Source organism: Callithrix jacchus, chromosome 1 (genome assembly GCF_049354715.1).
Source record: "Callithrix jacchus isolate 240 chromosome 1, calJac240_pri, whole genome shotgun sequence".
NCBI classification, from domain to species: domain Eukaryota; kingdom Metazoa; phylum Chordata; class Mammalia; order Primates; family Cebidae; genus Callithrix; species Callithrix jacchus.
Genome location: NC_133502.1, coordinates 107,430,001 through 107,455,433, shown reverse-complemented (window position 1 = coordinate 107,455,433; position 25,433 = coordinate 107,430,001). Strand labels below are relative to the sequence as shown.

The 25,433-nt window shown below is 45.6% G+C and overlaps 2 protein-coding genes across 3 annotated transcripts in view; both read right to left on the bottom strand.

Annotated features, from left to right (window-relative positions):
- Positions 1-5,099: 5,099 nt before the first annotated feature.
- Positions 5,100-20,301, bottom strand: DMRT3 (doublesex and mab-3 related transcription factor 3). The gene is made up of 2 exons (XM_002742923.6): positions 19,236-20,301; positions 5,100-6,790 (listed from the first exon to the last, which is right to left on the bottom strand). The coding sequence occupies exons 1-2, from the start codon at positions 19,687-19,689 to the stop codon at positions 5,826-5,828; spliced, it is 1,419 nt and encodes a 472-aa protein (XP_002742969.1). The 5' UTR covers positions 19,690-20,301; the 3' UTR covers positions 5,100-5,825.
- A 139-nt stretch (positions 20,302-20,440) lies between these two features.
- The window catches only part of DMRT1 (doublesex and mab-3 related transcription factor 1), a 130,168-nt gene continuing 125,175 nt past the window's right edge, over positions 20,441-25,433 (bottom strand). For both annotated transcript variants that reach the window (XM_008996345.5, XM_002742915.6), the window contains exon 5: positions 20,441-25,433. This exon is cut by the window's right edge and continues 3,268 nt beyond it. The gene's annotated coding sequence lies outside the window, so the exon portion shown is untranslated.

Genomic DNA, 25,433 nt, shown 5'->3' with positions numbered 1-25,433 from the left:
TCCCACTTGCCCCTTGGTGCAATACACAAAATGCACAGCCACCACAGCAGCCTCTGTCACCCAATGATCCCTTAAGGCAGAAGCAGCAAGGAAAGCCAGAGGCTGTACGGACAGCTAGCAGTCTGCTAGTGAGGACAGAGCCTACTGGTATTGCCATAGCAGCCCCTGGGGCTGAGAAACGTCCCACATTGAACTCACCCACCCTCCCTCTATAGAAACTGTCACACATCTGGTTCTGCCATATTTGGCTAGGAGACAGCGATCCTTCCACAGACCTTTGGAATCTTTCATTTAAATCACAGTGGCAGTGTGAGGTCATGGTCTAAAACCACCACGCAGTGACTCAAGTCTTCTGGAGGGATAATTTTTCTCAACAACTGCTCTGCTGAGTTTACATTTGGTTAAGTCTGGTGGCTTTGCCCATGGGATATATGAAACTCTTGACATAGCCTTACAACCCCAGCAAACTCTCAGAATCCAATTAGTAAATAAACTCCATTGTGATTTAAGGGAAAACCACTATCTTTCCTATTTATCCTTCACACTGAAATAGTAAATGATACTGTGGGAACACTGAAGCATGACCAGAATCAACAAAAGGCAGGATTGCCTCTCCTGAGCCTCTCTGCCCTCTGAGATTAGAATTTGGGGAGGATGCATTCAGAAATGATTTTTTCTAGTAATGACAACATTCAGTACCACATAAGAAATGAAATTGAAGCATTGATCTTATTCTTCAAATATAGGATAGCTTCAATATTAAAATTAACATACAAATTTAGCATCCATCTTATTTTCGACTCACTTCTGCTGAGTAAATGCACATATAAAGAATGAATCACTGAAACAGTATGCAGTGAAATAAAGTTCCATTTTTCAAATATGTCAGTTCAAATGCAGTCAAAGCCTGTTTTCTGGGCACCCAACAAATGTTCCCAAGATGCTCCTTCTCCCACCACCTCCCACCTGCTCTATCCTTAGGGCAAGCTAGGGACCTTGGGAGATGAGTCCTTAAAGAGCAAGTCTGGTGATAAAGGACTGCTACACCTCTCACCTCCTTCTCTAGTCCTATTTCTTTCTATAAATTTGAAATGTTCTTACTCCTATGAGCCTGTTGACCAACTTAACAGCCTGGACCAGTGGCCCAGAATCACTGCCCCTTTTCCCTGGCACCTGTTGCCTCCCTAGGTTGCCCTACCATTAATTTCAACCACATCCATGTACCTAACAAATGTCTTGCTTCTCAATTCATCTATAAAACTACTTCCTCCCACCCCTGTCATCAGGAATGTTGCTCTTTCTTTCTTTCTTTCTTTCTTCTTTCTTTCTTTGAGATGGAGCTTCACTCTTGTCACCCAGGCTAAAGTGCAATAGCGCAATCTCGGCTCACTGCAACCTCTGCTTCCTGGGTTCAGGTGATTCTCCTGCCTCAGCCTCCCAAATAGCTGGGATAACAGGCACCTGCTATAATGCCTGGCTAATTTTTTGTATTTTTAGTAGAGAAGGGGTTTCACCATGTTGGCCAGGGTGGTCTTGAACTCCTGACCTCAGGTGATCCACCCGCCTCGGCCTCCCAAAGTGTTAGGATTACAGGCATGAGCCACCACACCCAGCTGAATGTTGCTATTTCTTAAAGCTCAACTCTCAAGGGCAAAACCTATTCCCAGATTTCACTAGTAAACTGGAAATCATGGTACAACTGGAAGGATCAGCAGTGCCAAAAATTCTGGCCCTCCCGTTGGGAGAAAGAATAGCACATTTAAGTTCTTATCCAGTCCTTCACCAACCAGATTTCCAGAAACAAGAAAGTCTCATCCCAAATGTATGCTCAACCTAATAATTGACATTGAGGCCAACATTGTTTAAACTAGATCTAGGGTATGTATTACGACTCTTTTCATGTTGATGTTTACCCTTGCCCTAGAAAAGTAGGTGGGAACGGGAAAGGACTTAACATCTCAGCATAAAAGTTTATAGCCTTCAGCCCTTTTACATGGCATAGATCTAAAAAGAAAACCCAAGGATGTGATGAAGAGGGAGGTCATTCTCACATCTTAGTGAGTGTACAAATTACCTGGAGAGGATAAAAATATACTGCTTAGGCTACCAGGGATTCTGACTCAACAAGTCAGGTCCAGGAATCTACACCAGAAATTAAGCATCTGGGCACGTGGACCACACACTTTGACATGAATGCTCTAGAACATGACTAACCCACCCACACCCAGCATCTTAGACAAACAAAGCATTGACACCAACAATAGGAGTGGGCAGACCCTCACCAGAAGAGAGGAGAAGCACTGTGTTTCATGTGGATTAACTTTCTCTAAGACCGGATTGACATACAAGTCAAACATCAGTTGATGAAAACAAAGTGTACAGCCCAACCCGGCCCCCAGATGTGTTGCCTGTGTGACAGAGTTGGTTTTTTCTCTTCATCCAGACGTTCAGTTTCGTGTAAAAGAATAACAGATGAGTATTCATTTCCCTTGAATTCTACATGCTGTGTGTAGCAGGATGGTCTCTGAGAGCTGAGTTAGAATCTAGCCTCTTTAACCAGAGGGGGCTCAGAAATGGAGACTCAGAGGGAGTAAAACTGAATGCTGGGAGAACATAGGATCTTAACACCCAGTTTCTCATTTCTGATGCCTGACCACACTTACCCCACTGAAGCAAACATTTCTTTCTTCAGATTTTTTTTTTTCTGAGATGGAGTCTCACTCTGTTGCCCAGGCTGGAGTTAAGTGGCACAACCTTGACTCACTGCAACCTTCATCTCCTGGGTTCAAGCGATTCTCCTGTCTCAGCCTCCTGAGTAGCTAGGACTACAGGCACTCACCACCACGCCCAGCTAATTTTTGTATTTTTAGCAGAGATGGGGTTTTACCATGTTGGCCAGGCTGGTCTTGATCTCCTGACCTCAGGTGATCCACCTGCCTCAGTCTCCCAAAGTGTTGGGGTTACAGGCATGAGCCACCACACCCAGCCTCTTTCTTCCAATTATATTAAGAATCAAACATACCTGCACTAACTAGCCCACAAATAAACTGCTTTACAGATAATTCCATCATAAAGAGGCCAATGAAAATGATTTATAGGCAAAATCAAGCTGTAAGGACGCTGTATCAATGAGGTTTTGCTTAGTTCGGGTGGTTCAACTTGACGAACGTGCGGACAGGTTTTGTAGCATCTTGGCTTAGGTGCTGTGGTACATGATCATTATTGCTTGTTAAATGTGAGTAAACTTTTGCAATGAAGATGTCTTTAAAATACATTTGTCCTAGGTAGGTCCAGACATTAGCACTTGGTTGCCACATAAAATGTCCTGGATGTATCTTTAGAATCAGGGGGCAACTGCTCTCCCCGCACTCCCCTTCTTTCTTCCTTATGTAAACATTAATGTTTAAATAGAACCCTAACCACAAACCATATTTTCTTTTTTTTTGAGACAAGATCTGGCTCTATGGCCTAGGCTAGAGTACAGTGGTGTAATCTCTGCTCACTGCAACTTCTGCCTCCCCAGCTCAAGCCATCCTCCCACCTCAGCCTCCCAAGTAGCTGGGAATATAGGTGCATGTCACCATGCCTGGCTAATTTTTGTATTTTTTGTAGATACAGGCTTTTGTCATGTTGCCAGGCTGGTGGCAAACTCATGAGCTAAAGCGATCTGCCTCCCAAAGTGATGGGATTACAGGCAAGAGCCATCATGCCTGGCCCATATTTACTTTTCAACACTCTAGTATGTAACTATGTCAATTAAATACATACTAGTCCAACTAATACAAGGAATTTTTCCCCCTCAAAGGTTTTTCATGCCAAATGTGCCCAGTGGAAATAAAAATGAGAAGTCTCTTTTGTTTTAAATATCTCCCTTCCCCTGGGAACCCATTCAAGGGTAGGGAGCATTTCAGGCTGAGAAGACTTGCCCTTCTCCTTCCCAGGACTGAAGAACCTTTTAAGACTTACTCCTGCACTGGGAGCTCTCTCTGAATCTTTTGTCATGTAGAGGCTTTTATTTATTTGCTTATTTACTTTCCCTTCCACATTCATAAGTTTATTGTCTGACCTAAGCAGTCATCTTACCTTTCAAGCACTTTGAAAAATGGAAACAGTAAGTCAGAGAAGTGGTTGGTGTGAACACCACTGAATATTACTGTTTGAAAATTCTCTTAAAAAAAATGTGAGCAAGAAGTTTGTCATATACAGTACCCCAAAAATGTTTTTAAAATGAAAGAAAAAAACCCTGGTTTTCAATGTTTTGCCTCAAACCAGAATGGCATGGTCTCTAAGTAAGAATGACGGGGCCAGGTGCAGTGGCTCATGCCTATAATCCCAGCGCTTTGGGAGGCCAAGGCGGGTGGATCTTACCTGAGGTTGAGAGTTCGAGACAATCTGCCCAACATGGAGAAACCCCATCTCTACTAAAAAAAAAAAAAAAAAAAAAAAAAAATTGGCTGTGCATGGTGGCACATGCCTGTAATCCCAGCTACTCGGGACTCGGGGGGCCGAGGCAGGAGAATTGCTTGAACCTGGGAGGCAGAGGTTGCAGTGAGGTAACACAGCCAGACTCCATCTTAAAAAAAAAAAAAAAAAAAAAAAGAAATGAAGGAATGCATGTCTATATTCTGAACATAAAACTATGAATGTAACTAACAGAAGCAATAGTTTTCATGTACTGCATACTTCTTATGTCAGGAACTGGGCTACACACTTTCCTTGCTTCCCACACTCAACTGTACATTGTTGGGAGTTTTCAATTTTTACTCTGTTTTTAATGGGATTCTCCACTAAAATACCTTCTTATCTTGGACTCACAGGTAACTTGGATGATACATAGAAAGCACATTCTCTTAAACATAGTAGGCACTCAGTAAGTATGTGTTGAAGAAATGAATGGAGGGAATTAATTAACTCCATTCTTGAACAAATTGTCTGTGTTTCTGAATGCAGCTTTAAAACTTTGCCATTCATATTTCTCAGGAACGCCTTGTTTAACTGATACTTTGATTCCTGATCCATGCATTAGTAAGTCGTTTTTTACATCAAGTTTCTATTTTTAGAGATCCTCTTTCTACAAGTAGAAATGACATAAACCGAGCTCATCTCCTTAGTTTATTTTTTTCTAGAGTCCTTAGCATGCTATATTAACCCAACAAAGCTTAATCTTGTGTTCGTTTCACAATACATTTCATGCAGTTCACAGCTGTGATTGGTTTTACATTGACATTACACATGTTTTGATTCAGCCAGGTGAAAGGAGTAATTCTTAATGGAGTTTGTCTCTGAAAACTGTCCAAGCTTAAATAAGCATATGAGGCAGTTCACTCTATTCTTAAGTGCATCTCTCTTTAGAATGCAAGGAGTTTTAGCATAAGAATATACTGTAACTGTTTATAGTCCATTTGCAACTGAACCACTTCCTTTAGGTTTCACATATCCTGAGGAATCCACTTTTACAAAATTGCATTCAAGTATATTATTTCATTTAACATTCCAGGTTGGGTTTAGGTGCAAGGCTGACCTCAGCTTTATATCCCCAAATAAATCTTCCATGGACCCAGCCTTCCCAAGAGTATTCTTAACATTAGACTCTCTTTTACAATAAACATTCAGCACTAAAGCCACAGAGCAGAGCTATTTGGCATTTTCCAGTGAAGTGCAAGAAGTTAAATAAGTTATGTTTTTATTGCTAATGTATAGAATCAAGCACAGTCACCTTGTCAAACAGAAGGAAAGGGTATACACAAGATGTGGCCTCTCCTCAGATGCCTCAGGGTCAAAATGCACAGAAAATGTCACCTGGCCGCCACCCATCCAGCATCACTTTAAGATGATGTGTTGAGTATTCTTGAGTCCGAGGAGTCAGACCTCTCGTCATAGTCGTCCTCGGTGTACATAGACTGCTTTGACACAATTGGACACCCATCATCAGGGATGGAAATCCGAGGGTCTTCGGTGGCGCGGGCAGGAAGGACGGGCGAGCTTCTGAAGACACTGGTAGAGTTACTGGGGAAAGGACTGACATACTGGGACCTCAGCTGATACTGCTGCTGCAGCGTCATGGTGTTCCACAGGGTGACATCATTGGGCAAAAAGGGGCTTGACTGGTTTCTCGCCAAAGTATTCCTTAGCATCAGCGGGTACCGGGGTGGCTGGGGGAAAGGGTGCTGCAGAGGCATGGCCAAGGGATTGGGGACAACATTACTAGAGTCAGCAGAAAACCTCAACGTGTCTGGGACTCGAAAGGCTGATCCCACAGACCATTTGGAAGACGAGATGGGGTAGGAGCTCAAGGTATGTTCAAAGATGTGCCCGTTGGAGGGCAACATGAGACTCTCGGGTTCTGCGGAAGTTCGTTCTGCTCCCGTGACTGAGGATCGGCTGGACAGCAGGACTTCCACAGCACTCACCAGGTCCCCACCACAGCCCTTGAGGATGAGCTCAAGCACTGTTGGCTTCTGGTTGGGGAATATCTTTTTTAACACTTCGAGCGGTGGTCTGTTGGCTTTCAAGCTGAAGGGCAGAGAAACAGTCCCCGAGGGGCCCTCAATCAGGAGGTGATTCTGCTCCACGTGGTACTTGGGGCTGTCAGGGCGGCTCTCAGGGTTGCCTCCATTTTTCTGGACAGCATACCCCCCTTCATCCACAGACACTATCTCAGGGCTCTCAGGGGTGAAGCAGCCCTTATTCTTTGTCACATCTGGGGAACTCCTCTGGTCAGTGTCTTTGTCGCTGAAGACCTCTGTATTGTCTGCTGAGCTGCCATCTCCAAGTCGTTCTTCCGCCAAATCTGAAAAACAGAACGGCTGAGTTAATCTTTTTCCTGGTGTGCATAAAGAGGAACAGATGTGCTCAGAAGAGACTGTACACATGCTTTTTAAAAGAGCAAATGCATCCCAGTGGGTCACAATATACTACAAGCCTTTTTTAAAAAAATTCAAACTATGTCACTGGCAAATGAAAAAAAAAACCCTCTAAATAAAGAGCTAGAAATCAGAGTGACTTCTTAGAATGCTTTGGGCAAGGAAGCTTGTCTTCAACATGGAATGGCTACATGAACCTATCACCACGGAAGATGTGGTTTTCATAGCAGTGACAATCTCAATTGGGAGCATCTGTGGGACCGGGGAAAACTCCTGGAAGAGCAAAGCTCAGGAAGAAACAGGAAAATGAGCTCAGCTTGTCTTCCAGCTCTTCTTCTGCAAATAAGGTCCACAGTTGTAATCTAGGGACAGCACCATCCAGATAACCAAAGGGAATTTTAATATTTTAAATCTATTTTGCATAGGCTGATTTTGTGTTAAATACATCTTATGAACCAATCAGTGTGTTTCATCAGGTTACCATGTATGATAGTGAGCTAATTCAATTGCTGAAGTGAAAGATAACTCTATCCATTTAAATCTTTCGTAAGAAGCCACTTGAGGGACTGGCAAACGTGGTTGCCAATAACTTGGGCTAGACAGCAAACAAAACCAGCTGTGAATTCTGGATGGCAGGATAAGTTGCTGGACAGGAAAAAGGACGTGGCTAGAAAGGGCTAGAAACTGCACGGGAGCATTATCCATCAATGAAACAATGCATCATCACATTCCACAGCCACAGCTGGCATGAGGCAGATACATGTCCCTGAACTGTTTTGTTGGTAAAGTTCATGGAAAAGACTTGAAGATACCTTTTTTCTTAAGCCAGTGAAATTTGAAGATACTATTTTGTATTATATGAAAAAAAGAAGAAGGAAAAAAAACTTCCCAAATAAAGCAGATACTTGCTATAAAGTAAATCAGTTACAAATTTAACATGTTGACCTAAGAATATTTTTACCTAATGTCTAGTAATATTGCAGGGCTAAGCACACAGAAAAGAGTAAGTCACAATGGTTTGCTTTGCAGTAGTAAATTCTAACAGGCCTTTATAATAAAGAAACATATTTTGTAGAAGCAAGCTATATGCAAATGGACTTTTATCCTTTTTTTTGAGACAGAGTCTTACTCTGTCACCCAGGCTGGAGTGCAGTGACACGATCTGGGCTCACTGAAACCTCCGCCTCCTGGGTTCAAGCAATTCTCCTGTCTCAGCCTCCTAAGTAGCTGGGACTATGGGAGCGCACCACCACACCCAGCTAATTTTTGCATTTTTAGAACAGACAGGGTTTCACCATGTTGGCCAGGATAGTCTCAATCTCTTGAGCTCGTGATTCACCCACCTCAGCCTCCCAAAGTGCTGGCATTACAGGCATGAGTCACTGTGCCCAGCCAAGTTTTATCCTTTGTTGAAACATGCACTGCCTGTGGCTACTCAAAGCCAGGGTAACTGATGAAAATTCCTTTTTTTTTTTTTTTTTTTTTTTTTGAGAAAGAGTTTCACTCTTGTTGCCCAGACTGAAGCACAATGGCACAATCTAGGCTGACCGCAACTTCTGCCTCCCAGGTTCAACAGGTTCAAGCAATTCTCCTGCCTCAGCCTCCTGAGTAGCTGTGATTACAGGCATGCATCACCACACCCGGCTAGTTTTATATTTTTTGTAAAGACAGGGTTTCTCCATGTTGATCAGGCTCGTCTCGAACTCCCGACCTCCGGTGATCTACCAGCCTCAGCCTCCCAAAGTGCTGGGATTACAGGCATCAGCCATTGTGCAAGCCCAAAAGATGAAAATTCTTAATGACCCGGTTGTTGGGTTGTAAACAACCAGCAGCCTGTGTTTTCTGCTGCCCTACCGGAATGGCCTCATTGTTGCACTCTCTGTGAGCATACCTGATTATGTACAGATAGCCAGCTGGTGAAATTTCATCAAAGCAGCTTCTAGAAGCCATTTTCTCCTATGCTTGTTGTTTATTTTAAGAGCCTTAAAGGACCACTTATGAACATTCTTCTAATACAGGATGTATCTAAGTGTAACCAAAAAACAAAACTTTGGTCCTTTACAAAGCAATAAATATGTGGCAAACATAAGTAAATAATTTTAAAACATTCTTAAATTACCTCAGTGCAAGTGTCAACATTAATCTGATAGGAATTCATACTTATCCCAAATTTGCATTTTAATTAAACTGCTTTTTTCTTTTTTTTAACTGCTTTTTTAATACAAAATGTAAGATTTCTAATGAGAGGTTCATTTGCCGCACATACATAAGAAGCCATCTTCACTTTATGTAATGACTCTGTGACAAAGACTCTATTGTAGAATGACTATTTTTGTAAGAGAAATTTGACATATTCTCTCCTACAACTTCTTAGGGTGGGAGACCCAGCTTTTATCTCTTGAGTATTTGAACTCATACAGTATTTGAACTCATGTCCTTGATCCAAAAGAGAAATATAGCAACCAAAAGGCTTCTATAGATTTACTTTATCATCAGCTAGATCTATTTAAATTTTCCTGACTCATGACCCCATACATACATCTTGGCTGTTACTCTATTATTAAACATTTGAAAATTATTAAACAATTAAAAACACTTGATAATATATGTTAATATACTATCACTTTCGGAAATTGGAAAAACAAGTCAAATACTCTCGCCATATAAATGTGGACATAAAGTACTTCTTTAAAGTACTACGTACTTCTAAAGAGTTTTCTTCTTTTTTAACTTTAGCCTACATTATGATGATCAGCACCAAGTATTTATATTTCTGCAAGATACTGGGAGAAACAGAATAAAGGATGAAAAACACCAACAAGTGTAAGACTCATACCTAAATTATGGACTTTATCTTCTGGGGAAATAAGACACACATGCAGGAGAAAAGGCAAACAGGGCCTTGCAGCTAAGCCTCAAATATGACACACATTGTACACCAATGTTCATAGCAGCAGCATTCACAATAGCCAAAAGGAGAAAAAAAACCCAAATGTCCATTCAATGCATGAATGTACAAAACTTGGTACACATACACACACAGTGGGATATTATTCAGCTTCAAAAAGGAATGGAATTCTGATACATGCTATAACATGGATGAACATTGATGGCATTAGGCTAAGTGAAATACGCCAGACACAAAAAGACAAATACTGAATGACTCCACTTATATTCAATACCAAGAATGGGCAAATTCAGAGGGAAAGTAGAAGGGTGGTTGCCAAGGGCTGGGAGGAAAAGGGAATGGGGAGTTATTGTTTAATGGGTATGGAGTTTCGGTGTGGAATGATGAAAAGGTTCTGGAGATGGGTGGTGGTGATGGCTACAAAACATTTTGAATAAACTTAATGCCACTGAATTATACACCTAAATATGGTTAAAATTGTAAACTTTATGTTATGTATACTTTACCACAATAAAAAAAATATAAAATATGTCATATGGTGTCACAGTAATGAGGAGATAATGAAGAGATTTTTTAAAGCAAGAGCAACAAATGGTGCTTCTTGGGAATAAAAGGTACATAAGCACAACTGGAAAGCTTAAAGCTCAACTATTTTTAAAAGAAATGTGTGAATCAAATAGCTTTGTGTTTTAAAAGGTACCCCTGCCCCCGCTTTGGAAAAGTTTCAAACACTGAAAACATATTAGGAAATGTATTTTGAGGTCTGTCAACCAAATTGACTCTTCCACAGAACACTTCAGGATCCAGAAGGAAGTGGATCAAACAGCAGAAGGCTAACTTAAAGAGGAATTAGGGAATGAGGTTCCCACTAACCTAATGACTCTACCATTATAAAAATGTAGTCTTTTTTTTTTTCCAAGGTAGCAACAGATATACCATCCCAATAACTGAATACAGGATTCAGCAGGATTGCAGGATTACAACTCTGACAATACAAAATTCCACTTTGTACCTATTTTCCTAAGTTCTTCGGAACAGATGGTAGTGGAATCTTATATAGATGCCAGCTTGTTTAGCAACTGTGAAGTGTCAAACTGTGAAAGTCAGTTTCTCATTTTGTTGTGTTACCCTTTGCCCTGCTACTGGGACAAGCTAGTGCATCATGCACTTCTGGTTACTTGTCAAGGAGTGGTGATTGATAGATTATGCTGAATCCTCCACACTCTCTCCGCAGGTTTCTGTGTTGATCACCCACTACAACAGGGTATCTGGCTGTGCCCAAAATATGAGAAAAGCTGAAAGGATGTCTCAGGAATCAAATCTCCAAATTCGGGGTATACGAACCGGCTGAGCTTAGCACTGTTTATACTGTGTTCAAAGGAAAGACAAAGATGATGAAAGAAGCAACAAGGAGTGCACACCAGTGAGGTTCATGCACCAGAGCCACACACAAAGTCCTGCTAAGGAGTGCTGGGTGAGTGGAATCCCCATCAACATCTAGGTGTTTGAAGCTTTAAAAACAGGCAAAGGAAGACTAGCCTCTAACTTTACACCAAGAATAATTCACCAAACAAGAATTTCTGAAGTGCAAAATATACAGTCCCTGCAATTTTGTGGCACTATGGTGTCTAGCACTGGTTGTATTGTAAATTATTCTATTATAAACACAGTCTTGCACAAGTAATTATAGAGGGTGAGTTTTGAGCCCAGTGATAAAGTAAAGTAACAGGTATTTCTTTATATCTCAAGATTATTTCCTAAATAAACTTTACAAATCATTCTAGTTGGTTTAAAACACAAAGGCTTTTTCAGACATAAAAATGTGAAACTCCCAACTAACAAAATAAAATAGGAAATAATCCTGAAACACTTTACCTTCTTTCTTCTTGAAACTGAAACCCTAATTCTGAAGACATTAAGAGTGTATTTCAACTGATAATATTTTTGCCCCTGGTAGATGGGTGTAGAAAGTCAAAACTTAGTCAAACGAGGAAGTGCCAATTTTATCAAATATTACAAATATTATTGAAAGTGATAGAGTATGCTGTTTCCATAGCTAAACATGTAGCTATTTTAAAAACCTTACTAAATATTCACTCTTCCATTACATATTTCATGGGACAGAAACACTTATAGCCATCTCTTAAATAAACTGCACTAGGGTAAAAAAAGATTTTTTAAAGAAGTAGATATTTAATTGAAAAGAAAAGTTTTTCTATAGATAACAATGCTACCAACTTCAAAATATATATGCCACAAGATGACTACAATACCTTTTTTTTTTTTTGCTACAAGACTTTTAGCTAAGGAGAGAAAATAAACACTTATAAAAATGACTTTCAATCCAAAATTATAGTTTGAAAATGTAACTTTCTTTAGGGAAGTTTTTCATATGAAAATGCAATTTAGTAAAAAAAAAAATGTATAATTTGAAATACTTTGAGAAAGTCTACCACATATGAGAAAAAAAATTCTACTCAAGATGCATAAAAGTGAAAAATCTTTCTGACTTCGATGTCATAGGCTGTATCCATTATATCCAGTTATATCTACAAAAATAAAATAGTTCTTACATACAGAATAAAAACACAGAAAAATTAGCATAGAGAGGAATATTTCCTAGCTCAAAAGTCACTGGACTCTCCCACCCTTTTTGAAATCGTGTCATGCATTTTGAAACATAAATTGTCATATCCTCATCCAGGCAAGGGAGGGAGCCCAAGCAGGATGAACTTCCACAGGAGACCACTGCCTAGTCAGAATTCTAACCACAGACAAACATTTCACATTTTCTGTTATCTTTATCTCACAATGGAAGTGATGAATCAAAAAAAAAAATCTGAATAGTTAAAGGTCTAAAGAACACCAGGGTATGATCTCACTCTAAAAACCTTCCTTTCTTCCTGGGTGGGTTTCTGGGGTTGGGGAGGGTTGTGAAAAGTTATATATATATACATACACACACATACACATATATATGTACACATACACATATATAGATATATGTACACATACACATATATATATATGTACACATACACATACACACACTAGCCATGCTTTGCTTTTTAAAAAATCATTAACAACACTGAATTAATAATGTATGAAGGAATCAGAGTGGTTCCTTGACACTACTATTTTGGAGGAATATTACTAGAGATACGACTGGGCTTAAGAAATCATGGTTTATAACTGTGGACCTCATATATTTTGTAAAAAAAATAGTTTTTATTTCTTTCTTGACTCAGAAGGGAATACTTTCCAAGAAGCAGAGGAGAAAATACCTACAAATCTACATGTTTATTTGGTACCTTAAAAATGTATCTGCCTATCATCCATCTATTTAATAAATGCCTTACTATGCTGTCATGTACGGTGCTGGTTAAGATTATACAGAGATGATCAAAGCATTGCCTCCTGTCTTTTGTAAAATTCCAAGTAAGCTAGAGTTGGTCATATTTTACAGTGGAATACAGCAAATAACTCCAAGGATAGCAGCTGGGCAGACCGTGGTGTCTTCAGAGGAGGCACTATTGTTTTAAATGCTCACATATAAAGATTATGGGTGCCAGAGATATATACTGAACTAAAGAAAGTAATAGTGGGAAAAAAGTGGAACACCAATCCCAGCTCTGTATAATTTATGTCTGCTTAGTTGTTGTAATCAAGAGATTGGAGATTTTGTAAAGAATTGATATGTTGAGTGTTATGTTTTTTATAATTATTACTGTTATTTGGTACTTAATTGTGCCTTTTACAGCTGTTTATACAATAAAATGCAAAAAATAAAACCCACACCTAGTTATTTTAGTTTCCCTTCTGAGAATAGTAGTATGTGTTGCGTTGCTCGGTCAAAGGGATGACTCACTAAATCAATGTGGGATGTAACTGGCACAATCACAAGGCGGTGGACCTGTGAGGACCAGCTGTCTCACCACAGCATCCTCCACCTTTGCCATGAGCATCCATGCATACACCATCAGGGCCACACAGGACTAGACAAGGGGGTCCAAGGGCCTGAGCAGCTAATGGCTAAGGGGCTGAAACACATTAAAAAGGGGGAAGAAAGGAACAAATCAATAGGTGAGGAAGAAGGGAAGAGGAAGAGGAGGTAGGTGGGCAGGCAAATGGCTTTTTACTGGGCTCAGTCCTCTTTTCCTGTCAGGAAGAAGTGCAACATTTCCAGAAAGGGGCTTCGAGTTCTCCTGGGACTTTGATTTATGAAGATTCATTCCTTTTCTCTCTGTAAAGCTGTTAGCAGAAAGTGCTGACTGGCTGCAGCAAAGAATTTCTCATCAATGCTCTTTGATTGTATTTTGCAAACAAAATGCCTGTTGCTTGGTAACATTTCACTTGAGCCTGACCTTCTCCAAAAGTTATTGCTATCAGATTCGATTTACACTGTCCTCCTGTGATTACTGTAATCTTTTAAACCCGGGAGTTCATCCATCAGGGAAAAAGAAAAGTTGGTTGTGTAAGTCAAGAGCACGGCTATCCTCTAGATTTAAAGCACCAAGGAGTGATCTGGAGGTGGGGAGAGGTTCTTTCTCAGATGGCAGTAGGACTCTAGTTCCTAGATGTGGAACACACTCTCATTTTTCCCAACTCGTCCCCAGATCCACACGACAGACCCCAGCGCTTCCCCCACACCAGTCCCACACAGATCAGCCTCTGCAGAGAAAGAACTAGGAGATGAGCACAAGTATCCCCAATGCCAAGGGGTGCCCTCCATGGGTACTGGGGCTGGGTGAGGAAGGCCGAGGCCTATGGTTGCCAGGTAAAATAACAGGACATCCAGTTAAGTGGCAACGTCAGATTAACAATGAAGAATTTCTAGTAAAAGTATGTCCCATGCAATATTGGCATCCTATTTTTTGTTTGCATGATTTTCGCAGAAGCTGGCAACTCACCTTTGGACTCCTGCCTTGGGAAGGAGCGGGTAGTGAAGCTCAGGACGAGCAGAGAGGGAGTGGTGGCAAGAGCTGGACGTGGGAGAGACAAGGGATGTGGCTATCTCTGGGCGGTTCCTAAGCTGGACTCAGCTGCAGCTCCGAACCCCTGGTGCAAGGGGACAGCGGCAGTCCAGTGTGGCCGCAGGGTCCACCCCCCCGACTGTCCCCAATCTTTACCCCTACCTTGAGCCCACTGTGGCCAGGCTCCCAGTCCTGAGCCAGTTGCCACAAGCCCCCCAACACACACATCAATTGTACTGCATGCAAACCAGCTGAGCCGAGAGCTAGGAAGACCCCTGCCTGGCAGCAGCAGCATCCCAGCCCCAAGAGCCAGCCCTGGGGTGGTGTTTGGAAGAGATCTCAGTGCCTGGATGTGTATTCCTTTTTATTTGGTTGTGTTTTGTTTTTTAAAATGCAACTGAGTCAAACCCCTCACCTTCAAATCAAGCTGTCTTAAAATGAGACCTTGTTTTTCAATTCACAGGTACACTTTCTTCATAAATGGTTTTTGGGTATTTCCTGCTTTTCATTTCCTCCTAGCCAATAGTCAGAGGGTTTCCCAGCCTGGCCTGGACAAGTGTTCCATAATACCCACTACACTTGCAGGTGCTTTACTTTGGGAAAAAATAAAGAGAAAAAAGGAAGTGGATCTGGTAGGACCCAATCAAGTTGGAGCAGAAAAGCCCAGAGGCAAGCATAAAGATGCTAGGAGGGGCAGGGCAAGAGGAAAAAGAAAATAAAAGCAGTTTTCCGAAATCTTACTTCTCCCCCACAGTTATCCTGTTTGCTCCACCCCCGTCCCGCAATAAACCAACAGGAAAGAAGATCCTATTTTCCCATTTGATCCTGCTCTCTTATTCCTAACCAACTATGGTTTTGATTTCTTTTTCCCTTTAAGAGCATTTAAAAGAATGTGTGTACATATTCATTTTGATGGTAGATAGAGACCCAGGAAGAATATATAGCCAAAGATCTTTCTTCTCCTCACACCAAAGTCTAAGGCAACCCAGGAGACTCCCCTGGAGGAAAAGTTGGAGGTGGGGAAGGGAGCCACAACACAAGAATGTAATTTTAGCTTTTCACCTTGGCGGTGACCCTTAACTTCCCTCAGCTTTTCAGCCTACGTCCTGAAAGGCTGGCTAGGCTGGTTGAGACTGCTGATTCAGATACACTAACAGTTGGAAGATCTTCATGCCTCCTGTATTTTCATGGGGAGAAGGAGTATGAGAAGAATGTAGAGGGAATTTAGAAGAATAAATGAACTCAACAGTGTATGTATATATACATATATACAAAAATATACAGCTGATATTATAATTTAAATTTAAGCTACAGATACAGCTTTTAATAGATATATAGCTTAATATATCTATATATGCAAATATATAGCTTAATAAATCTATATATAGCTTAAATCAAAATGTTGGGCTCAATCAAAAGCTAATAATTAATTCCAGGTGCATCATACATGGTAATCAAAGAGCAGGAGAAATCTACATTCAAAAGAAAAAAGAAAACTTCATAACTAGAAGTAAAAGCCACTAGAATACGAAAATTGTCCTTAAAAACACCACACATTGAAAGGGATGTTCAACATACTACACCATTAGATAAAATAACCCCAGTTCTTTAAAGAATCTAAAGCAAAATGTAAAAAAAATTTCTTCGTTACAAAACTGAGTTTTGATGTGAATACCTCACTCCCTAAATGGTGGTTTTTCTCCAGTGATTCACAGCAAACATACACTTTCTTAAGGCATGTGCTTTTCTCAAAGATTCTTGAGAGGAAAGACTCCATGTGCTTTTGTATACAAGAAAAAAAAAATTCTCTCTCCACAGCTATGTACTAAAGAGGCCCTTTGCCCTGCAAAAAGACCAACCACATTTTAAAATCAAAGTTCACCAAGTAATAGATCTACACTGCCAGCAGATATTTAAAGATTTCTGCTGGTCTGTCTACTTAATGTACATGTGGACCTACAATTCCAATAGAGATTTGCTTACTCTCTACATATAGTGAACTACTTATCCAGGAGTAGTTCTGACATCCTTCTAAATACACATGGAATGTTATACACAAATACATTATCAGAACAACTGCAAAAAGGGTATAATACCTATAGCAACAGGCAGTCTCAGTGGGCAGTTGTCTCCAACTTAAACCCCAAATGGAATTTATTCTTACAAGCACTGCGTAGAATGGATCCACTTGTATGTCTTCCTAAACAATTATCTATTATTGTCCTACCTTTCTCCCCATTCCCCATCAGATAGTGATTGGCTTTTTCAAAAAAATGAATTATGGGGTCAAATCAATTGAAAGAAGAAAACAAAAGTTGTGTACATCAATATGCAAGGTATGGGGTGGGGGCGACTAGCTGGAATCTGAGCCCCCTGATGCCTCAGTCCCCCAAAGTCATCACTTTGACCTCTCCTTGTGATAAATCCTATTCTCTTTTGCAATTACCTGTTTTCAATTTGGAAGGCTCAGGCTATCCCTCAGTATTAGGTAGGAGTCAAACAGAGAGCACAGCTCTGGTTTGTCCAGTTGAAATCCGTTTCCTTTTTCTATTCTCCTAAAGCATGTATCCTGCTGCCGCTGCTGCAGCTGCTACTCCGCCGTCCTGCCTGCCCTTACTCCTCCTCCTCCTCCTGGGGTTGTGTTTTTAGTTTTGTGACTCTTTAGAAATCATGAGCTTTGGCTATCCCAAAGAACACTCTGAAGAACACAGGATGTGAAAGGAATCCCCTTGGACAGAGACCACAGAACCCAATGCCCTATCACATGAATGCTGCTGGGCAGGTGGCCACGGCAAAACGCCACCTCTGATATTAACTCAGACCTCTGCCCTAGTCCTCGGGGAAACGGAACCAGAGAAGCAGGAAATGGAAAAAAATTAAGAAAATATATTGGTACAAATCCACTTCTAGAGCTGAGACCAAACTCCTCCTAGTTACTTGTTCAAACCTATGGGAGAAAAAAAAAAAAAACACTAAAACCTTTTTCTCCTCCTCTCATTCCTCTGTGGCAAATTCATAAATATAAAAAGATGAGACAGACAAAAGAGAGGACTGGTGAGCATTCCTGAGAAATGTTTATATGCTAACTTGGATTAAATATCCACAAAATTCAAGTTCAGCAAACTCTCTTCCATCTTTAAAATTCCCAGCTCTTCTCTCACACAGGCTGTTTGTTCTCAGAGCTTCGGGCCTGGATAGCATGACTGAAAGGGCAGAAGAACTGGACCTGCCAGCCACCCGTCAACTCACCACAAAACAGGTGAGTCTGCATCATTTCCCCAGCTGCACAGGATCCAGACAAAGCAGTCCAGTGCTCCTGAAAGCCTCTCTCCAGAAGCTAGGGTACTGTCTTTAGGGAGTTGGCATGTCAGTGTAGGTACCAGCTTTACCACAGTTCTACCTACAGGAGGGCTCTGGACTTTCCCACTCCTAATTCCAGCATGCCTTCTTCTGGGAGAAGGTGGGCCGTTTTCCTTTGTGCATTTGACCCAGAGAAACACCAAACACATGTCTGCTGAATTTCAAGAGCCATCAGAAGGGCTCTAGGGCTGGGCAGAACCGCAAGCTAGAAATTCCCCAGGAGGAGAGAGACTAAGAGGCCCAACTCAGGCCTGCCAAGCTCAGGAGGCCTGGAGGAGAGAAACAGATGGGTGGTGGGGGATCAGATTTTGTTTTTTATCTCTTTAAACCACGAAGACAGCTGAGGGCAGCCTGGGGAACAGTGTTAAAGGATCTAGGAGGTTCTGCAAAGGAGTGAATTCTGGCCCACCAGATTCTTGGTCCCCCTATCAGCTCAGGAGCCTTTCGGGACCTTTTTACGGTCATTGCTAAATGGAACTTTTCACCAATTACAATAGTCTGGAGGCCACGGAGCAAAGTTAGAAAGGGCATGGGGCAAAGCTAGAAAGGCAATGGGTTCTCAGAGTTGGAATGCTCGTCCCCACTCAAATTTTCCTGGGCCCTGGGCTGGGCCAGGTTGGGTCGGGCCGGCTGGGCGGGGCAAGGCCCAGAAGCACAAGCAGCTCAGAGTCAGCCAGGGCTGGGTCTTGGCTCATTCCCTACACCTAACCATTCCAACCCCCAAATTCGAGGCCCTCTAAAACCCGCAGCCCAGAAAACTCTGCCCCACGTAGGGCAGTGTGCCCGCCTGCGTTTTAATTTGGCCCCGTCTCGACTCCGTTTATCTCCCTGCTCAATCTGACACATTCCCCTTTAACCTGGGGAAGGCACCTGGCGACCCTGATGCACAGTCCCGTGGTGTGGCTCCCCGGAGGCGCCTTCCCGGCGGGCGCAAGTGCCACCCGCGCTGGGTCCAGACTCAGCCGGCTTCTCCCGGGAGAGGAAACACCGGCCTGTCGGAGGGTAGGAAGTAAAGCTCCGCCAGTCCCACTTCCCAAAACCTTGCCTCCAGGCCTCCCAGGAGGAGCTGCAGCAGGCACTCCGAAGTTGCCCAAGCGCCCGTCCAAACTCCCGCACCGCAGACACTCTTACCTGGCTTGGCGAGCTGCGCCTGCAGAGCCCCGGGCTGCGGCTCGGAGGTCCAGCGCAGAGCGGCGGCCGCGGCCAACTCGGCAGCAGGGCGCGGCGGCGGCGGCTGAGACGGCTGAGAGGCCGGCGGCGGCTGCGGGGCGGTGGCTGCGTCCCCGGGCGGCGGGGGCCCGGGCAGTGCGCGTAGCGAGTCCGGGATGAGGCTCTCCAGGCTCTCGTTGGCTTGCTGCCGGCGCAGCGCCACCTGCGCCGCCATGACCCTCTGCCGCTCGATGATGAGGATGCACTTCTCGCAGGTGCAGTCCTTGAAGCGGCAGTAACGCTTGTGGCCCTTGAGCCAGGAGAGCACACCGTGGTTGCGGCAGCGCGCGCACTTGGGCGTGCGCTGCAGGGGCGCCCGCGGCGGCTGCGACACCGGGCCGCCCATGTACAGGTAGGGGGAGCCGTAGCCGTTCATGCCCCAGGCTCCCGGATGAGTTGGCGGGCTGGAGGCCGGAGCGGGCCAGGGAGCGCTGGACGGCGGGGTTGCGAGGCACGCTCAGGGGCTGCCTCCGGGCGGCGCGACCCTTGGTCCAGTAGCGCCGGCGGTTGGGCGTGCCCCGGAACGGCCGGAGGTGCCGCAGCCGTCTTTCCAGCTCCCTCGGCGCTCACAGCTCGGCCTCCCGGCTCGCGCCCAGCCAACCCCCAACGCGGGCCGCTGCTTTGGGCGCACAGCCGAGTCGGCACGTCCTCCCTTGCTAAGGGGCAGCGGCGGCTGCAAGGAGCGGGCGAAAGCTCTGATTAAGGTCTGAACCAGCTCGTCTGCAGCTCCCTTGCGCGCTGGCCGGACTCAGCACCTCCTCCGCTGCCCTCCTCGAACCCCTCCTCCTTCCCACCACCACCGTCACCCCCACCCCTGGGGTCCCGGTCTCCTTGCACTCCCCGCCCCACGCCTTTCTCCTCCTTTGCTCCCCTCAGGTCCCTGCACTTCACCTTCCTGGCCACCTGCAGCCGGGCCACGCTCGCGGGGGCGCTCACGGCCCCCTCCTCCAAGTCCTCTCCGTCACCCGAGCCTGCAGCGGGAGACTGCAGCGCTCCGGAACGCGGCGTGCTCGTGGGGCGGAGAAGGGGAGGACCAGCGAGAGTGAGGGTGGGGGTCCATGTAAGGGAGTGAGGTGGCCGCTCCCCTTCTCTCTCTTCTCCTCCCTTCAGTCCTCCTGTGGCTGCGTTTTTCCGAGCCCTAGGCAGCTTTTATCCCGACATTTGGCCGTAGAAACTCAGCTCCGGGAGAACCCGAACCTACGGGAGTGTTGGGGGTGCATCACAGACCTGGGTGGAGTTTAGGATAGGGGATTGGAGTGATGTTGATTTGGGAACGTTAAGCTCTTTTCTTAATTTCCTTTTAAAACGTATTTTTTTTTTTTATCTTTTGTTGCTTTGGAAAAAATGTATGTGGAGCTCTGCCGGCCCAAGGATGACCACCCCCCCTTTTTTTGGGGGCAGGCAAATTTTACTTTTCTACCCTCCTCTCCATGTTTTAATATAAAACAATATCCTGAAAGGTCAGGGACATACATGCTCCCGGAAAGAATTTGCTAAGCGCCAGGTATAAACTTTCAAGGAGCAGACGCAGAAGCCACATTAGCGCCCCCAAGTTTATCTCTTCCCTCTCTCCCAGCAGCCACTGGGGGCAAACGCAGGTCTGGAGCCAGCCACTCAATTAAAATCCCCAAAGATTCTGTGATTTAATTATGGATATGGAATAGGGCCACTTTTGACCCCTTAACCCACAGACCCCAGTCATAGATGTCTTGGGGGAGAGGGTCCTTGCACAAGATGACAGCAGAAAACTTCGATTAGATTATTTGTGTTTTCCCATTCTCCCAAGAGTAGCCGGTTTGGCCTAGTGCAGACTATCGCTATATATGCACAAGGAAGGCCCACCCCCTCGCGCCTCCCCCTTGCCCATCAACAAACAAAAAAAACAAAAAACAGGTGGATACACTGGGAGCGGGACAGCCCAATAGCTCTATGCCAAGCGGGGCAGTTCCAGAGCCTTCGGTGGGTACGCTTCTAAGAGTGTTTGCACCAAGCTCATCTGGCGGGGAATCGAATGCTAGATGAAAGCGGGCAAGTCCGCTGCAATGCCGGACCCCTCGTGGGCACAGAGGCCCTTGTCCCTCCGGGAGGCCGCTTTTCTTCCTTTTCTCCGTACTGCCCTGGAAGTAAGCAGACAACCCGAAAACGTTCCTCTGGTGTTTGCTGTGAATTCAAGGGAAGCACTTCCAGGCGTTCTAGCAGCCAACCCTTTGCCTAGAAGGTTGATTCGCGGAGGAGAGGAGGGTTTAAAACCGAACCCGGTTGAGTGTTTCCCTTGAAGCCTTTAGCTGTCCCGTATCATACACGTCCGTGAGATGGGGATCGCGGGAGACTGACCTGGAGTGTGGACAAGAAGCCCCAGCATTTGAGTGGGAGGCCATCCTCCAAAGCCGCGTGGGGTAGGGACCCCTCGGTCTTGCCCCTTCCCCCACCACTTTAATCCTTCCTCTAGTCTCAGCCTTCTCTAGGAAAACAAGCCCTAAAGCACAACTGGAAGAAATTTCGTAAGCTCTGGGAACAGGAGGCAGAGATCGCCCGCAGCCCTATAGGCCTGAGGCTAGGAAGTGAGGAGCTGGACGCGAGTCATTTAACGCGCTGAGGTGTAGAGGGCCACGAATGACACCTTATCTGAAAACTATCGCGCTGAAACCTCCAGGTCTCTTGGAAACGTGGGGATCGACGACTTTTTTCAAAACCAAATTTCTTCCGATTTTCTTCAAATGGTCAATGAAACGAGGGAGTAGAAAGAACTTGAGCATGAATAAATTTTTAAAAGGAAAGCAGAAGAGCTCTGCACCAGGTTTGTGGGGGCATTCTCACTACCAAGGCGACCCCTCTTTCCCGTTCCTCCCTAGGTCACCTAGCCACCCTAACTCCTTGCCACTCAAACAGTCTGGCATTATTTGGTCCCGGGGGCCCGTTTCACTCCGGTGCACATCGGGGGCTGAGATCTAAATACTCATTTGATATAGTGCAGTAATCCTTTTCTCATATTTGATGGGAATGTTTTCCATATCCCAGTATTTGACAACATCTCCCTATAGGGACAGGTTTGTATTTATGTTGGTAAAATGTCCCCTGCCTCAAAGTCTATTGTAACCCAACACCTGACAACCCCGAGTCCCATTTCTGTTTGCAGAAAGGGTTTATTCAAGCACATAATGGGATCCCAGCAGAAAGCCTTTCAGAACAAGGGGCTATGGTAAACTTCACCACATGAACTCCGTTTCCAGGGCTATTAAGCTTTTAATTGGAAAATAGCAGAGGAAATTTCAAGGTGACTATAACGTGTTAGCAGTTAGTGCAGAGAAGAAAAGCTGGAGCGGGAATGAATGTAGAAAGCATATGGTCCAAATCACATTTAGGAGGAGCGGCCTGCTTCTACTAAGTCCCCGTAGCTTACACACGTATGGGAAAAATCATCAAAGAAAGTGGAAAGGGAAGGGGGAGGATTACAAGTAAATGTAACCTCACTTGGTTAGATCCACTGGTGCTCTCTGGATGGTGTGTGTTCTCAAACCGCAATTAACTGAGTAGAACTGTGGCAGATAACAGTGGAAAAGGGAAAAATAATGTGCATCTGTGGGTCTTTCTCAGCACGAAATGTCGCTGGGTGTGTGTATATGTAAAAGCTCAGGATGCAGGTGCCCTTGCTGAGAAAGTGAGGATTTTCTGACTCCAGATCTGGGAGTTCTGGTAGGTGCTCCTCATCCAACTAACACGTAATCAAAACGACAATTTCCGATTGTCCCGGTTGTGTAACGGGAAGTTCTCTGCTGGGTTCTCATCGAAGTGGCAGGGTGTGTGTCGGGGACGGAGGGTGTCAGGGTTCCTATTTTACTGTTTTCATTGGGCCCACGGTGATGTCGGTGCAGGCAGATGCTGGAAGCCTGAGCGTGTAGAAACCCCTGTGAAAGCGGGAAAACTTGTCCCCTCTCCCTGTGCGGGAACTTAACTACTCAGCTCTCACCCGGTCGGCTTCTCGACCTCGCTCTTCCGCCGGCTTCAGATTGAAAGGGGTTGGGGAAGTCTAGCCAGATGGTAGGACATCCAGCAATCAATTTCTGAAAATGTCCTGGTTCTCCCTCAGTTGGTTGGGGACAGACTCATGCAACCCCCCCCCCCTTCCCCCGAGATCCCCGAGGCCGCCCTTCGGGGCCAGGGGTAGAGAGCAGAGGCCGCTTGGGGTCGGAGAGATGACTGAACCCGCGTCGAGCGGCCGGGGGACACCGCTGAACGGAGGGGAAGGTCGTGGACTGTCTTGTCCCCACACAATTTTGGAAGGGAAGGAGACGGGCCGCAGTCAGAGGCCTGCTCGAGATCCCCACGTGCCGAGGCCTTTGGGAACAAACAGGGAGCAGAACTGCCTGTTACTTCGCTGGTGCTAAGCCGACCCGGCAGCAGCTGCCAGGTCCTTCATGTTCTGGAACTGTGGAAGCCAGCAGAGGCTCAGGCCTAGGAGACGACCCTCTCGCCCTTGCGGATTCCTCAGACCCAGCCCGGATACAAGACCGCGCCCGCCTTTTATGGGATTCAGGTGTCGCTACTGCACCGCTGCATCCGAGGGCCCAGAGCCGCGACCTCAACCCCGCGCTTTCGAAGGGACTGGAAAAGTGCGCGCCTAGGGCGCTCCCCGCTGGGCCGCCGCCCCGGATGGCCTTGGGCGCAGCCGCCCGTCCGGTCTAGCCTCGACCCCCTGTCAGGAGCGCCCGCAGCGGACCCGACGCGGAGGAGTAGGAGGGCGTGAGTCCGGCTGGGGGCGTCGGCCACACCGACTTGGAAGGGAGGGTGACGGGTCGCACACCCTGTCTACCTTAAGTGCGAAGTAGAAAACGGGTCTCTACCAAGGTAAAATGAGCAGCGCTGATTTTAAATCTTAAGATAGTCTTTCCCCTGAGACATTAAAACACAGAGGCTGAGGAAATACTTTTAGGTAATGTAAGCGACACTAAGGGGCAAGGAAAGTTTCTTTTCCTCAGAACGTTGGCTCTCAGGGGTCTGGGGGCACGTCTTCCCCGGGACAGGCCACTTTTTAAAAAGTCTCACACGTCTCCCGCCTCTTCCCTTGTAGTCCCTGAACAAAGACCAGCCGCGGGGAAAGCAGGCGGCTGTGCGCGCTTCTGGGAAAGCTTTCGGCTTCACAGGCCCGAGTAAAAGAGGCGAAACGGCCCGGGCCGCCGGCACCCCAGGAAGAGTGGGCGCGAACTCAGCCTGGAACCCAGGCAGAGGCGCCCTGCGGAGACGCGGGAACTGGGAGTCGTTAAGCTGAGGGACGCCCCATTCGGTCCAACGGAGGCCTGGACCCTCCCCTCACTTTGCCGACCCGGGAGCCTTCAGGGCGGGGTAACTTCCGGAGTGCTCGGGGGTCCCGCCCACCAGACGCGCCCCGCCTGCCCCTCCCTCCTCGGCTTTGCGGGCCGGGGCTTTGAACTGTGGAAAAGTTTAGTTTGCTGGTTGTTTGGACTGGAGGGTTGCGAGGGCGGCGAGGGGAGGAACTGAAACAAGTGGCGAAGGAGGAGCGGGTCCACGCTTCCTCGGGCTGGCGGACGGGGGAGGGGTAAGGGGACGTCTTTTAAAGGTGAGGTTCACGAACGGTTAGCAGTGGCCCAGCTTCTAAGGCGCGGGTCTGGAAGGCTGTGCATGTAAGGCCTAGTCCGCGTGTGCGCAGAGGGCGTAAAAGCCAGGACCCCACGCCAGTTTCCCGGGCAAAATTCCCAGAGGGGCAGCGGCGCGCGGGCAGGCAGCCACGACCCTAACCCGCCTGGCGGACGTGGCCTAGCGGGGGAAGCCAAGGAATATTCCCCACCCCTCGACAGGCTGCCCTTATGGTTTCTTTGTAAAGCTCCACGACGGGTTCTCAAGAGCGCCATTAATTCGACTTGATGCATAGCATCAAAATGCGGTGCAATACACGTATTCGTGGGGAACTTGTTCAGCATTAAAGTTCAAGTGGAGCGGAGGGGGCAGCATTTTAACATTATTATTATTTTTTGAGACGGAGTCTCCCTCTGCCGCCCAGACTAGAGTGCGGTGGTGCGATCTCGGCTCACTGCAACTTCCGCTTCTCGGATTCAAGCGATTCTTGTTCCTCAGCCTCCGGAGTAGCTGGAATTACAGGCGTGC

What these genes read in the sequence shown, in the direction of transcription:
- DMRT3 (XM_002742923.6), bottom strand. Translation starts at nt 19,689, where the DNA reads ATGAACGGCTACGGCTCCCCCTACCTGTACATGGGCGGCCCGGTGTCG. An exon ending in GGCGCAGCTCGCCAAGCCAG is followed by an intron (nt 6,791 to 19,235) that starts GTAAGAGTGTCT and finishes TCTGTTTTTCAG; the next exon opens with ATTTGGCGGAAGAACGACTT.